Below are 14,291 nucleotides of genomic sequence, written 5' to 3'. Positions count from 1 at the left end.
TCTATCTATCTATCTCCTGGTCTAAAAGATGCAGCTGACAATCCTTCTTTTGTGTATTTTACTTCTGTTAGGTGTGACTTTTTCCTTTTTCTGGAAGACTCAATATCAGCTGAAGCCTGTCCCAGCATATGGGGATCAGGTGCTTTCTAAGAGATTTAAAGTCTTCTTCGGTGAACACAAAGGCTCTGTGGAACTCTTCAATCATCACACGTCCAAGAAGTGGGCAGCAAGTTTTATCTCACCAGGTATTTTTCTTCCTAAAACACATGCATTCTTTCAAATAGAAATAGAAAGAAGAGAAGAAGAGAATGGGATGGGATGGAATAGAATGGAATGGGGTAGAGCAGCAAATAGAATAGAATAGAATAGGAAAGAATAGAATAGAATGATAGAAAATAGAATAGAATAGAACAAGCTGGAAGGAACCTTGGGGGTCTCCTAGTCCAGTTTCTTGCTCAGGCAGGCAAACCTATACAGTTTCAGATACGTGACTGCCTAGACCTGTGATGGCAAACCTATGGCATGCATGCTCAAAGTGGCATGTGAAGCCATGTTACCCGGCACATGCAACCTTGCCTATTTGTCTTCTGGGTTTCTGGTGCACAACGATCAGCTGTCCTTCGCGTGTGTGGCAGTGTCAAAAACCAGTGTGCGCCTGTGTGCCGGCCAGCTGATCGTCGGGCACGCATGCATGCTAGAACCTAAAAGTTTGGCTTTTCCGGAGCATGACCCTGATGAGTGTGTGCATGCGCATGGGACATTTCTGCACCATCACTGGTCTAGACTCTTCTTAAAAACATCCAGTGATGGAGTGCCCAAGATTTCTGCCTGGGAGCGCCCAAGTTGTTCCACTGATTAATTGTTCTGACTGTCAGGAAATTTCTCCTTAGTTCTAAGCTGTCTCTCTCCTTGATTAGTTTCCACCCATTGCTTCTTGTTCTGCCCTCAGGTGCCATGGAGAATAGTTTGACTCCCTTTTCTTTGGGGCAGCCCCCAAGATATCGGAAGACTGCTATCATGTCTCCCCTAGTCCTTCTTTTCATCAAACTAGACCTACCCAATTCCAGCAACCATTCCTTATGTGTTTTAGACTCATCTTTGTTTATTAATAGCTTAATGAATAGCTGTTAATTAGTAGCTATTAATTAATGGCTACAGCAGTGTTTCTGCAGTGAACTTCAACTCCCAGAATTTTCCAACCAAGCATGATTGTTAGGGAATTCTGGGAGCTGAAGTCCACTTACCAAGGCTGGGAAACCCTGAGTATATGGTCAAAAGCAAATGTATTTATGGTATATGATCAAAAGCAAATGTATTTTAAAGACAGAAAGTCTTTAAATAGCAATAGCACTTAGATTTATATACCACTTCACAGTGCTCCACAGCCCTCTCTAAGCAGTTTACAGAGTCAGCCTATTGCCCCCAACAATCTGGCTTCTCATTTTACTGTCCTCGGAAGCCAACCAGGATCGAACTCTTGGCAGTGGGCAGAGTCTGCCTGCAATACTGCATTCCAGGCACCGCGCCCCCACGGCTCAAGCTGTGGAAGCAAGCAAAGCCTTGGCAAAGAAAAAAAATAACACCAGAGCTGCAAAATTAAGTAGCTTAATTGAAAGTGGGTGGAAATAAACGCAGTGACTCATTTGGAAAACTGCCACATTCATAATCATTTGTACGTAATTATCGTTATATATCTATGGAGAACTGAGCCGCCTGATTCAGGAGGCATTAGCAATATTCTTAAAAACAACAAAAAGTAATTGAGCTGTCAAAACTACTCAGGTCACCCAAAACGTTAACTATGGAAGACAAGAAATCCACTGCTGGTTTCGGCTACTTATTGTGAGGTTACATTAAGGCGATCTTGCAAGTCTGAAAGAACGTCTCTTCCCCTTCTTCTTTGCATCCCAAGAAACTAGGGAGGCTCCCACCTGGGACATTTCCCACACCCTTATTTCTTCTGCTGATTCAGCTGTCTCTGATCTAGATCATTGCCTAATCTTGAGGTCTTCCTCCTGTTTGCCAAGGTCATTCTCACATACTATTACAATGACATCACCTGTTAGAACCTTCACCTCACACCTGCACTTTCCTGCATTCGGCGTGTTCTGACCTAGGCTTCCCAAGAGCATTTCATGTGTCTATGTTATTGTTTGTATTTCCCCCTCCCTGATTTTATGTGAGCCGCCCTGAGTCCCCTCAGGGAAAAGGGCGGCCTACAAATGTCAATAAAATCAAATCAAAAAATCAAAAATGAAGCAGATTCCTCATCCCGATAAAACCCCTTTTAATGAGGTGAAAGGGAATTCCTCTCCAGCAAAGTCCCAGCAAACAGTCTTTCATGAGATTTCCCAACCACAGACCTTTATCAGGCTTGGAGAGCTGCCAGGCCAATATCTTCCAAACGCCATGCTATAGCAGCAATTACTTGGCAAGAAGTCAGGAACAGATCTTCACCCTAATGGATTGAACTAATTGTCTCCTGCAAACTCCCCTCCCTTTTCACTCCTCTTTATTTCCTGTGGGAGGGACCATTCACTGTCCACATGTGCCTTTACTCCTGAGTCGGCCCTTGTTCCTTAGCTGTTCCCTTTTTCTGGCAGCTCTGCACATGCGCACATCGGGAACAGGCTCCAGCTGTTCTTCTGCCCCACTGATATCTTACTCTGAAAGCAGCTGATAACTGGCATACAACACAGAGCCCTCATCAGAGCCTTTCTCAGCCTCCAGGACTGGCCCATGTTCCTCAGCAACCTCCTCACTATCTGAGTCTGCCACCAGCTCTGATGGCTGCTGGTGGGCCACAACATGGTGCCAGTTTGCCATAAACCCTGGGGGGAGTGGGAAAGAGAGAGCAGGAAGACTTTTGAGGAAAGGGAAAGTGTTGATTGGGACTATACTGGTTGGAGGAAGACTCTCAAGACCATTTCCCTGGTGAGAGAGAGAGTTGCAAGACAACTTGCATTCTGAGAGGCCATTTCAAAAACATCTTCTTTGAAACTGATTGGATGGTGGGTGTGTCCATCCGAGAAAGGGGAAGTTAAACCAAAAGTTTCGGTGCACACGAACCTCAGTTCTGGCTTTGCTTTAGTGTTATCTATTTGATCTTTAGTAAACTAAACCTGTTGTGGCCTGTCAGCCGCCGACTCCTCCAGCAGCCGAATCAGAGGAGGAGGAGGAAGAGGAGGCATGGGAATCAGGGCCAGCATCAAGGCAACCCAAGAGCTCCGATGGGGAAGAGGGAATGGAGTTGTCAGAGAAAGAGAGAGAAAGAGGCGGAGCCTGGGCCATCCGTCAGTCCTCAGATGGAGAGTCAACAGCCCCCAGGTCTAGAGATGACTGATGAGGAAGAGGCGGAACATCTGGGTCTAGTGCTTGATGTGTGGATGCGCAGAAGGCAGAGGAGAGGAGAACAGTAGAAATCTTTGGGCTGTTCCTTGGGACAGAAGAGCCACTGCTGCTAGCGAGGACCCACCCTAGCTTTCGGGATAAAAGGCCTGGAGATGAATAGGTGTAGTAGACAACTATTCATCTTGTGGTGGATGTACGTTTTGCCGGGGTTGCAGGCATTCCTAATAAAGGATTCTTTTGAGTTCATCTCATAGGGCTTGTCGTGTTTGGGAAGTTGGGTCAGAACAATACCTTTCTCAGCCAATGGAGCCAAGGATCGCTTATTACTTAAAGGTAGGAGTGGAGACAGGGCTGCCCATCACCTTAATATCCATTGTTTTTCAGGTCCTCATTGGACTCATGTGCTCTTTACCTGGAAATCTAAGGAGGGCCTGAAGGTCTACATCAACGGGACTTTGAACAACTTTGATCCCCGCGGGGAAGATTTCTACAACTATGGGTACTCCAATTCCAACTTGCTGATGGGCTCCGAAGGCCATGAAGGGAAACGCCATGTCCATGGCACCTTTGACGAATTCATCATATGGGAAAAAGTGCTCACCGCCAATGAGATCAAGCAGTATTTCACAGCTGCTATCGGTAAGTTTCATTCCAAGTGAAGTTTCAGTTGAATATCTTGTCTTGCTTGAACCTTGAATGGGGAACACTCAAAGTCCTCAATGATATTGTGCATGTGCACACTGGGAACAGGCTCCAGCTGTTCTTCTGCCCCACTGATGGCTGACTCCAAAGGCAGCTGATAACTGTTGGAGGGCCATAGCCCCCTCTCTGCCTCTGACACAGAACCCTCATCAGAGCCTTCCCCAGACTCCAGGACTGGCCCATGTTACTCCCCAACCTCCTCACTCTCTGAGTCTGCCACCAGCTTCACTGGCCGCTGGTGGGCCACAATCAGGGGTGAAATCCAGCAGCTTCTGGAGAACTGGTAATGGAAATTTTGAGTAGTTTGGAGAACCGGCAAATGCCACCTCTGGTTGCCCCCAGAGTTGGGCAGGAATGGAGATTTTGCAGTATCCTTCCTCTGGAGTAGGGAGGGAATTGAGATTTTGCAGTATCCTTCCCCTAGAGTGGAGATGGAATGGAGATTTTACAGTATCCTTACCTTGGAGTAGGGAGGGAATGGAGATTTTGCAGTATCCTTCCCCTGGAGTGGAGATGGAATGGAGATTTTAAGGTATCGTTTCCCTGGAGTGGGGAGGGAATGGGGATTTTGCAGTATCCTTCCCCTGGAGTGTGGAGGGAATAGAGATTTTGCAGTATCCTTCCCCTGGAGTGGAGATGGAATGGAGATTTTACAGTATCCTTACCCTGGAGTAGGGAGGGAATGGAGATTTTGCAGTTTCCTTCCCCTGGAGTGGGGAGGGAATAGAGATTTTGCAGTATCCTTCCCCTGGAGTGGGGAGGGAATAGAGATTTTGCAGTATCCTTCCCCTGGAGTGGAGATGGAATGGAGATTTTAAGGTATCGTTTCCCTGGAGTGGGGAGGGAATGAGGATTTTGCAGTATCCTTACACTGGAGTAGGGAGGGAATGGGGATTTTGCACTATCCTTACCCTGGAGTGGGGAGGGAATGGGGATTTTGCAGTATCCTTCCCCTGCCATGCCCAGCAAGCCATGCCCAGCAAGCCATGCCCAGCAAGCCACACCTCACCCACCAAGCCATGCCCACAGAAATGGTAGTAATTTTTTTTGAATTTCACCACTGGCCACAACAAATACTGAGCTTAATTCCTAAAAGCCAAAATTGAGAAAAAATTAGTCTACAGGACAGTACTTTGTTATCAAAGATATGCTAGTTGTGTCATCATCCATTTGTTTAACAGCAGGGGAGAATGCTAGCTAGACTCACATTCAGCCACATAACTTTCCTTCTGGATAGCACCAAATGTTACCCTGGATTATATCCCCCCTCCCCACCCCAGTTCTCTGTACTTAAGGGGAAAGTCATGGTTAATGCTTCTCCCTGTGGTTTCTAGGTGACCAGTCTCTGCTTCCTTCAACATCTCCCTGGGAATGGCAAACAACGGCCACACTTCCCGTGGTAGGTGCATTCCTTAAATGCTTTCCGTGGCATTGCCAGGTTGCTTATGTTAGAGGGGGAAAAAGTTATATCATTCCAAGTTTCCATCCAGCTTGAAGTAAGAAGGAGCAACGTAACCTAGAAGCTTTGGTCTTCGTGTAAAGCTTAATTTTGAGGTCAAAATCTGTGCCAAATTATATTTCCCATTTATGTTCCACTCCATTTTTAGATCCATCTATGAATTGGGGGAAAAATACATTGAAATCTGAAAGTGCTGCATTTGGTTTGACTTAGTCTTTCCATATTTGCATGCTACTTTCTCTAAAATGCACAATTTGTACATATTGTAGTGTGGTAGTTAAGGGACGTGGTGGCCCAGTCGCTAAGACACTGAGTTTGTCGATCAGAAAGGTCGGTAGTTTGATGGTTCGAATCCCTAGCGCCGCATAACGCAGTGAACTCCTGTGACTCGTCCCAGCTTCTGCCAAACTAGCAGTTTGAAAGCATGTTAAAAAAGGCAAGTAGAAAAATAGGAACCACCTTTGGTGGGAAAGTAACAGCTCTCCATGAGCCTTTGGCATTCAGTCATGCCGGACACATGACCACGGAGATGTCTTCGGACAGCGCTGGCTGGCTCTTTGGCTTTGAAACGGAGATGAGCACCGCCCCCTAGAGTTGGGAACGACTAGCACATATGTTCGAGGGGAAACTTTACCTTTAGTTAGGGCGATGGATTTATTCCAGAGGCGTCCAAGTAACAGAGTTGTAGATAGGAGCTGAAGGGAAAATGGAGGCAACTATTGAACATTATGAGATTAAAACCTTCCTCCAAGTTGGGACAGTCAGAGAAATGAGTTAATTTGGCAGTGGAATTTCTTCAAAGGAAAAATTGTAATAGAAGTTTGAGTTAAGAAATTGGGTTCCCCTCAGCATCTGAATTGCATTTTTATTCCATTTAAAGTGTCACATTTTTATTGATTGCTCAGAAGGCCTGATAGAATATTTGTAAAATAAACTGAATACAATGAATTATCCAGGAAGTTGAATTTTGGAGAGAGGACCTCCTAGCAGAATAGATTTCCTTGTCATCCCAAATCCTGAAAATAGGTAATGGTAAAGGTTTCCTTCACACATATGTGCTAGTCGTTCCCGACTCTAGGGGGCTCATCTCCGTTTCAAAGCCGAAGAGCCAGCACTGTCCAAAGACGTCATGTGGCTGGTATGACTCAACGCCGAAGGCGCATAAAACACTGTTCTCTTCCCACCAAAGGTGGTCCCTATTTTTCTACTTAGATTTTTACGTGCTTTCGAACTACTAAGTTGGCAGAAGCTGGGACAAGTCACAGGAGCTCACTCTATTATGCAGCGCTAGGGATTCGAACTGCCAAATTGCCGACAAGGTCAGCTTCTTAGCCACTGAGCCACGGCGTCCCTCAAAATAAAGATGCACAAAATAAAAAATAATAATTATCTAGTAAATGCATCTTTAGGTCAAAGAAGAGGCTCGTTTCCTTGGTAAAGTGTTGAGTCAGTGCCATAGTTGAAGAAAATGACATTTTATTTCAGTGACGATCACTCATGAGGAGAAGAAGTGCCTTTCATTGCCTTGTTATTTTATGCTTACAGCTTTCCGTAAATGCCTACCAATCCATCATAATTAATCTCACAGAGGGAAAACGTAGTGTCCATGACCCCTATGTCGTGTTGGACTACCTGAAAAACCTTTCAAGCGCCATGCCTAATGAATCTCTCACAGCAAATACGGCCTACAATCTTACTGAGGTAATTTTTCTTCCTCCCTTAATCCGCTTATACAGGCCATTTCCTAATTTACAGAGGTAATTTCCCCCCCCCCATTTTGTTTTTTAAAAAATCAACCTTACTAAGGTAAGTTTCCTTCGTCTGTTAATCAGCTTACTAAGGTAATTGATCCATTTATAGAAGGAAACATGCTTTAGTTATTAGACAGTGCATCGCAGGCAGGTTCCCATCTTGTTTTAGTCAAATAAAACATTTTGATTTCTACCTTTTAGAAAATGGTACTAGTGACATTTTCCTCATATGTCAATCACCCTTGGCCAATAAAAATCTTCTCTTCTCTTCTCTTCTCTTCTCTTCTCTTCTCTTCTCTTCTCTTCTCTTCTCTTCTCTTCCCTTCCCTTCCCTTCCCTATTCTATTCTTATTATTTTTGTATTCTATTCTATCTATTCTATTCTATTCTATTCTATTCTACTCTACTCTACTCTACTCTACTCTACTCTACTCTACTCTACTCTACTCTACTCTACTCTACTCTACTCTACTCTACTCTACTCTACTCTACTCTGTTCTATTCTTTATTCCATTCCACTCAAAAAAGGAATTCAAGAGAACTTGAGTATCTGTCAGGGGACAATTGATAACACTGGTGTTATGAGGTCATTGATTAGTGAAATGCATGTCATTTGAGCTATGACATCATGATGTGCTCCAGAACAACATGGCTTCTACAGATACCTAGAAAGAGGGCATGAATAAATTGCAATGCAACCTTTAAAATTTATGAAGCAGGATATCTACCTATCACATCTACATTCCATCCACTCATTTATCCATCCATCCATTTATCCATCTGTACATAAGTCTAAATGCTATTGTTATTGCCCTTCCTTCCTTCCTTCCTTCCTTCCTTCCTTCCTTCCTTCCTTCCTTCCTTCCTCCCTCCCTCCCTTCCTCCCTTCCATCCATCCATCCATCCATCCATCCATCCATCCATCCATCCATCCATGGTGTGCAGTGGTCAGAAGGCAGTACTGCAGGCAAACTCTGCCCACTGCCAACAGTTCGATTCTGAACCGGCTCAAGGTTGACTGAGCCTTCCATCCTTCCGAAGTGGGTAAAATGAGGACCCATCTTGTTGAGGGCAAATATGCTGACTCTGTAAACAGCTTAGAGAGGGATGTGAAGCACTGTGAAGTGGTATATAAGTCTTAAGTGCTATTGCTATTATACAAGAATTCCAGCGAGTGAATTCTTTTCAACTTAGAACTGACGTATATAAATATCTAAAAGATTCATATATAAATGAATCTCTTTCACACAATTTATGGTGTTCTGGACACAGGCATATGTGAGGAGTGGGAGGCAGCCCCAGCATCCAACGTATTCATCATATACTCCAAGTGGATTCCAAATGAAATGAATTCACGTATTTAATGCATGGCTTTCATATCACAACTTGAAGATACGGTCTTAAGAATCAGTTTTAATAGAGTTGTTACTTTGGAGGTCTTCTAGTCCAACTCACTGCCCAAGCAGAAGACCCTATGCCTGTGATGGCAAACCTACGCCACTCATGCCACAGGTGACATGCAGAATCCTCGCTGCGGGCACGAATGCCTCCAGCTGGTCTTCGTGGGCACTGGTGTGTTGGAAAATGGCCTGAAAATGGCCAAAAAGCCCAGGACATTTTTGGACTGTTTTCCAGGCCATTTTCCAGGCCCTTTTAAAACCATCTTTGGGTTGATTTTGGCCTGAAAAATCAGCCTTAAAATGCCCCCCAAAACGGCCTGAAAATGGCCCCAAAAGGGCCAAAAGGGCCAGAAAACAGGCATGCACATGCTGGGCAGCTGGTCTTCGGGTTTCTGGCACTCCGGTGCACACACATGCGCACATGTTCCGGTTTGGGCGCTCAGTGCTGAAAAGGTTCCCCGTCACTGCCCTATGCGATTTCAGACAAAAGATTGTCCAATTTCTTCTTGAGGAACTCCAGTGATGGAGCCCCAACAACTTTTGAAGGAAGCTGATTAATTTACCTCCACCTATTAATCGTTCTCACTGCTAGGAAATTTCTCCTTAGTTCTAGGTTTTATTTAGAGTGTTAGGGAATCCACAGATCTCAAACCGTTTCTGAAGATTGCGAAATGGGAAAGGGGTACATGAATATGTATCAGCAAGCAGTGTCAACGGATTTAGGAGCTTAAAAATATTTTGATGTGAGAAATATAAAGCATAATTCTATTCTTGATGCTTCAAAGCTTTTAAAAGAGCTTGAGTATTTCTGGGGGATGATACAAACTGGCTTTATGGAAATGTGGCAGTCATGTCTTGTGGGCACAGCCATGCATAAAGAGAAGGAATGAAACATTTTTGCATTAATGAAGAAAAAGTGAAACTTAATTCCCCCCTTGCTGTACTGCTGAATTTTCTAAAAAGGCTTTGGTATAAGGAGGCCTGAAGTCCTTATGGAACTTTAGTTGCAGCTTATATAGGTCTCAGAAGTGGAGCATGGGAAAGTAGGCATTAGAACAGTGTTTCTCAACCTTAGCAACTTGAAGTTGTCTGGACTTCAACTCCCAGAATTCTGGGAGTTGAAGTCCGGACATCTTCAAGTTGCCAAGGTTGAGAAACACTGCATTAGAATCATCTATCTATCTATCTATCTATCTATCTATCTATCTATCTATCTATCTATCTATCTATCTATCATCCATCCATCCATCCATCCATCCATCCATCCATCCATCCATCCATCCATCTATCTACAACGGGACATGGTGGCTCAGTGGCTACAACGCTGAGCTTGCCGATCAGAAAGGTTGGCAGTTCGGCGGTTCGAATCCCTAGCGCCGCATAACGGAGTGAGCTCCTGTTTCTTGTCCCACCTTCTGCCAACCTAGCCGTTTGAAAGCACAGAAAAATGCAAGTAGAAAAATAGGAGTCACCTTTGGTGGGAAGGTAACAGCATCCCGTGTGCCTTCGGCATTTAGTCATGCTGACCACATGACCACGGAGATATCTTCAGACAGTGCTGGCTCTTCTGCTTTGAAAGAAAGATGAGCACCGCCTCCTAGAGTCAGGAATCACTAGCAAATATGTGCAAGGGGAACCTTTACCTTTATCTATCTATCTATCTATCTATCTATCTATCTATCTATCTATCTATCTATCATCTATCTATCTGTCATGTCTCTCCCATATCTCTCCATCTCTCCATCCCCACATCCATCCATCCATCCATCCATCCATCCTGTCTGTCTGTCTGTGTCTGTCTGTCTGTCTGTGTATCATCCATCCATCCATCCATCCATCCATCCATCCATCCATCCATCCATCCATCCATCCATCCATCCATCTATCTATCTATCTATCTATCTATCTATCTATCTAATATTTTCTCCATTTCTCTCTCTTTCTGTCTCCCTTTCTCCATCCATTTACTATTTACCAGTTTATTTATTTCAATGTTTATATAGCCACCCATATTATACAATAAACTCTGGGTGGCTCCCAACCAAATCTCTCTGGACAATATCCAAAACAGAGTCGTCCCTGGTTTCTGGTGGGAATGCATAATTTTCAGGAGAATCCCACTAGGTGATGGATGATGGTGGTGATGATTGCATCCCAGGAAATCTCCTGTCTCTGTTTATTTCTAGGTTTTCTTTAAAGTGGTGGAAGGCGTTCTTAAGATACCTGTTTGGAACAGCATGAGCCAGGTAAGGATAATATTTTCCCAGACCTTATCTGGTCTTCTCTTGGAGTCAAGGCCTCCGTCGCTTGCTTATCACTCCAGCTTTGTCACTTCTGCTTTCAGGCGGCGTACTTTGCCGGAGGGCTGGTGTCCACCATTGACAGTGTGACATGGCACATCACACACAACCTGGGAGGAAGCCCTTCAACCATCACAGTCCAAGGCAGTTCACCTGTGGCAGGTGAGATTTATTGGGTCTCTGTCCAGTTTTGGTCTCTGACGCAGGTGATGAATAACTGAGCAAAGCCACTTCTGTGGCTTTTTGCTTGCAGACATGAAATTTTTCCTTTCTGTTCTGACCTAGGCTTCCCCAGCAGCACAAAGCCATGTTGTCGTCCTGATAAACCCCTTTTATTTAATTGACAGTGAATTCCTCTCCAGCAAAGTCTTTCCTCTCCCACAGTCTTTCAAGAGAGTTCACAATTACCAACCTTTATCAGCGTTGGAGAGTGGCCAGGCCAAGATCTTTCAGACGCCGCAAATAATTGTCTCCTGCAAACTCCACTCCCTTTCGCTCCTCTTTTATTCACTATGGGAAGGGCATTCACCGTCCACCTGTGGCCTTACTCCCAAGTCGACCCCTGTTCTTTAGCTGCTCCCTTCGTCTGGCAACTCTGCGCATGCACACACTGGGAACAGGCTCCATCTGTTCATCTGCCTGTCTGATTCTGAAGGCAGCTGATAACTGTCAGACAGCTCTGGCCCCCTCTCTGCCTCCGACACAGAGCCCTCATCAGAGCCTTCCCCAGACTCCAGGACTGGCCCATCTCCCCCCCAAACCTCCTCACTGTCTGAATCTGCTGCCAGCTCTGCTGGCCACTGGCGGGGCCACAACACTTTCTTGTTTTCACTGGGATGGAAAGCTCATCCCTGCTTGAGGAACATCTACAAAGAGTCCAGGAGAGGAAGGAGAAACGAAAAACTAGAAAAGAAATGCCAGCCTGGATTGACTTAGTTCAGGTCTTCCAAAGGGTTTTTTCTTAAGATTTTGGCCACGCAGGTGTTGTGTTGTCACGTCGCTGGTGGATGATCTACAGCAGGGGTGTCAAACTCAAGGCCTGTGGGCCAGATCCAGCCTGCAGGGTGCTTAGATCTGGCCCATGGAAACAGCGAAGGACTTGCCTGCGATGGCTCCCCTGAGCTCTGTTTTTTGCTGACAGAGGGCTGCAGGAGGCCACCATGGCTGAAAACAGGGTCGGGGGGCATGCACGGTTCCCTCCGCTTGGTTTTTGTTGGCAGGTGGCTAGAAAAACAACTCTAAAGCAAAACAAAAGGAGAAATGTTTCCCCTTTTGCATTTGAGAATTCAAGAAGGGACAGGAAAGGAGGAAGGGAAAGAGGAAAGACAAAGAAAAAGAAGGGAAGCTGGGAGGAGAGTGAGGAAGGAAAAATAAGGAAAGAGGGGAAGCAAGGAAAGGAAGGAAAGGAAGGAAAGGAAGGAGGAAGGAAAGGAAGGAAAGGAAGAAAGGAAGGAAGGAAAGGAAAGGAAGGAAGGAAGGAAGAAGGAAGGAAGGAAGAAGGGAGAAGGAAGGAAAGGAAATAAGGAATGAAGGGAAGGAAGAAAGCAAGGAAGGAAGAAAGGAAGGAGGGAAAAAGAAGAACAAAGGAAGAAAGGAAACAAAGGAAGGAAGAAGGAAGGAAGGAGATTATAATGAGAGGGAGGGAGGGTCTGAGAAAAGTCCTGCCTTAGCACTTGGCCACCACAGATGCCCCCGACACAACGTCAAACTGGTCATGCCCACCTCGGCCCCCTGAGGTCAAACACAACCCTCAATGAACTCAAGTTTGACACCCCTGATCTATAGCACCAAGCATCAGCCATGGTTCTTCCAGATCTTTTCCCCTTGTGCTGGAAGGAGATTAAAAGTTCACGCTCGGCAGCGTCGATCAAAACATGAGCCTCTGAACTCTCACTGCTGAATGAGTATCTCTGCTGGTTGGCACAAAACCTCAAAGAACCGGGAGGGGAAAAAAGCCCCATTTCTCTCTCTCTCTTTGGTTCCCTTTTGAAAAATGTTTTACCTGTTGCAAAATCGTGAAGTTCTCTCTTCTTTGCTGCTTATAGCTCTAGCATATTCCTGCCCAACCCCCTGGTTTGCTTCAAAGACTGTGATTTCTCAAAATGTTAAAAGAACAGACCTTGGGGCTCAACAATAAGCAGGAACTGAACAGCCCCTTCGTTTAAGCAGCGGGGTGTGTGTGTGTGTGTAAAAGGACTAACTGGTGGCTTTGCTCTCCCTTTCCTTTTGGTTTTTTTTTTTGATCCATGTTTGCATTATTCTACAGATTATTCCCTGGTTAAAATGCCTCCCCAGCTCCCAGATGTCCCGCAGTATCGTTTCCCATTACAAGGACAAAGTTATATTTCTATACCTGGAGAAGCATTCCAATATTCAGGTAAGGGAATAATTTACTAGGAGAAAAGAAAGGTTGAATCTGCTGCCCTTGGCTTTCTCCCGCCAGCCAAGGTTTTCCACCATATGGTTGGGGATTATGGGAATTAACATAAAGCCCATCTGGTAGACCGAAGGAGAGGCCAGGAGAAATCGCCCTTTTTCCCCCTGAATTGTCCTTCTTCTGATCATTGGGTCAAATACACGTTTCCCTCAGTGGTGAGATTCAAATTTTTTTACTACAGGTTCTGTGGGCGTAGCTTGGTGGGCATGACAGGGGAAGGATACTGCAAAATCTCCATTCCCTCTCCACTCCAGGGGAAGGAGACTGCAAAATCATCATTCCCTCCCCACTCCTGGAGGAAAGATACTGTAAAATCCCTATTCCATCCCCACTCCTGGGGGAAGGATACTGTAAAATCCCCATTCCCTCCCCACTCCAGGGGAAGAATACTGCAAAATCCCATTCCGTCTCCACTCCAGGGGATACTGTAAAATCCCCATTCCCTCCCACTCCAGGGAAAGGATACTGTAAAATTCACATTCCCTTCCACTCCAGGGGAAGGATGCTGTAAAATCCCCATTCCCTCTCCACTCCAGGGGAAGGTTACTGCAAAATCCCCATTCCCTCTGGATCATCTGGGATTAAGGAGGCAAAGAATAGATGGGGGTGGGGCCAGTCAGAGGTGGTATTTATTGGTTCTCCAAACTATTCAAAATTTCCAATACCAGTTCTCCAGAACTGGTCAGAACCTGCTGAATACCACCTCGGTTTCCCTGTTTGGATTGCTGAGAAATCTGTTAATGGGGAAATGGGAAACTGAGTTTTTCCCTCCATTGCAAAAATCGGCATAACCACTGGAAGGCGGCAGAGAGTTAGTTTTTTCCCCTCTACTGCTTTGCCATCTAGTGGCCATCGTGATTTTTGCGACTCCAATCTAGATTTCCCAACAGC

General features: G+C 45.2%; 1 protein-coding gene across 1 annotated transcript in view; it reads left to right on the top strand.

The window, feature by feature from the left end:
* The window catches only part of ADGRD1 (adhesion G protein-coupled receptor D1), a 160,126-nt gene that overhangs the window by 12,800 nt on the left and 133,035 nt on the right, over positions 1 to 14,291 (top strand). Inside the window, exons 6-12 of the mRNA XM_032229623.1 lie at positions 72 to 245; positions 3,736 to 3,990; positions 5,388 to 5,452; positions 7,058 to 7,213; positions 10,850 to 10,909; positions 11,008 to 11,125; positions 13,230 to 13,340. Coding sequence (XP_032085514.1) covers positions 72 to 245; positions 3,736 to 3,990; positions 5,388 to 5,452; positions 7,058 to 7,213; positions 10,850 to 10,909; positions 11,008 to 11,125; positions 13,230 to 13,340 — 939 coding nt within the window. The remainder of the gene's footprint in view (positions 1 to 71; positions 246 to 3,735; positions 3,991 to 5,387; positions 5,453 to 7,057; positions 7,214 to 10,849; positions 10,910 to 11,007; positions 11,126 to 13,229; positions 13,341 to 14,291) is intronic.

This window comes from Thamnophis elegans, chromosome 13, assembly GCF_009769535.1.
Source record: "Thamnophis elegans isolate rThaEle1 chromosome 13, rThaEle1.pri, whole genome shotgun sequence".
NCBI classification, from domain to species: Eukaryota; Metazoa; Chordata; class Lepidosauria; order Squamata; family Colubridae; genus Thamnophis; species Thamnophis elegans.
Note: the sequence above shows the minus strand (reverse complement) of the source record. Positions and strands in the feature narration are given on the sequence as shown.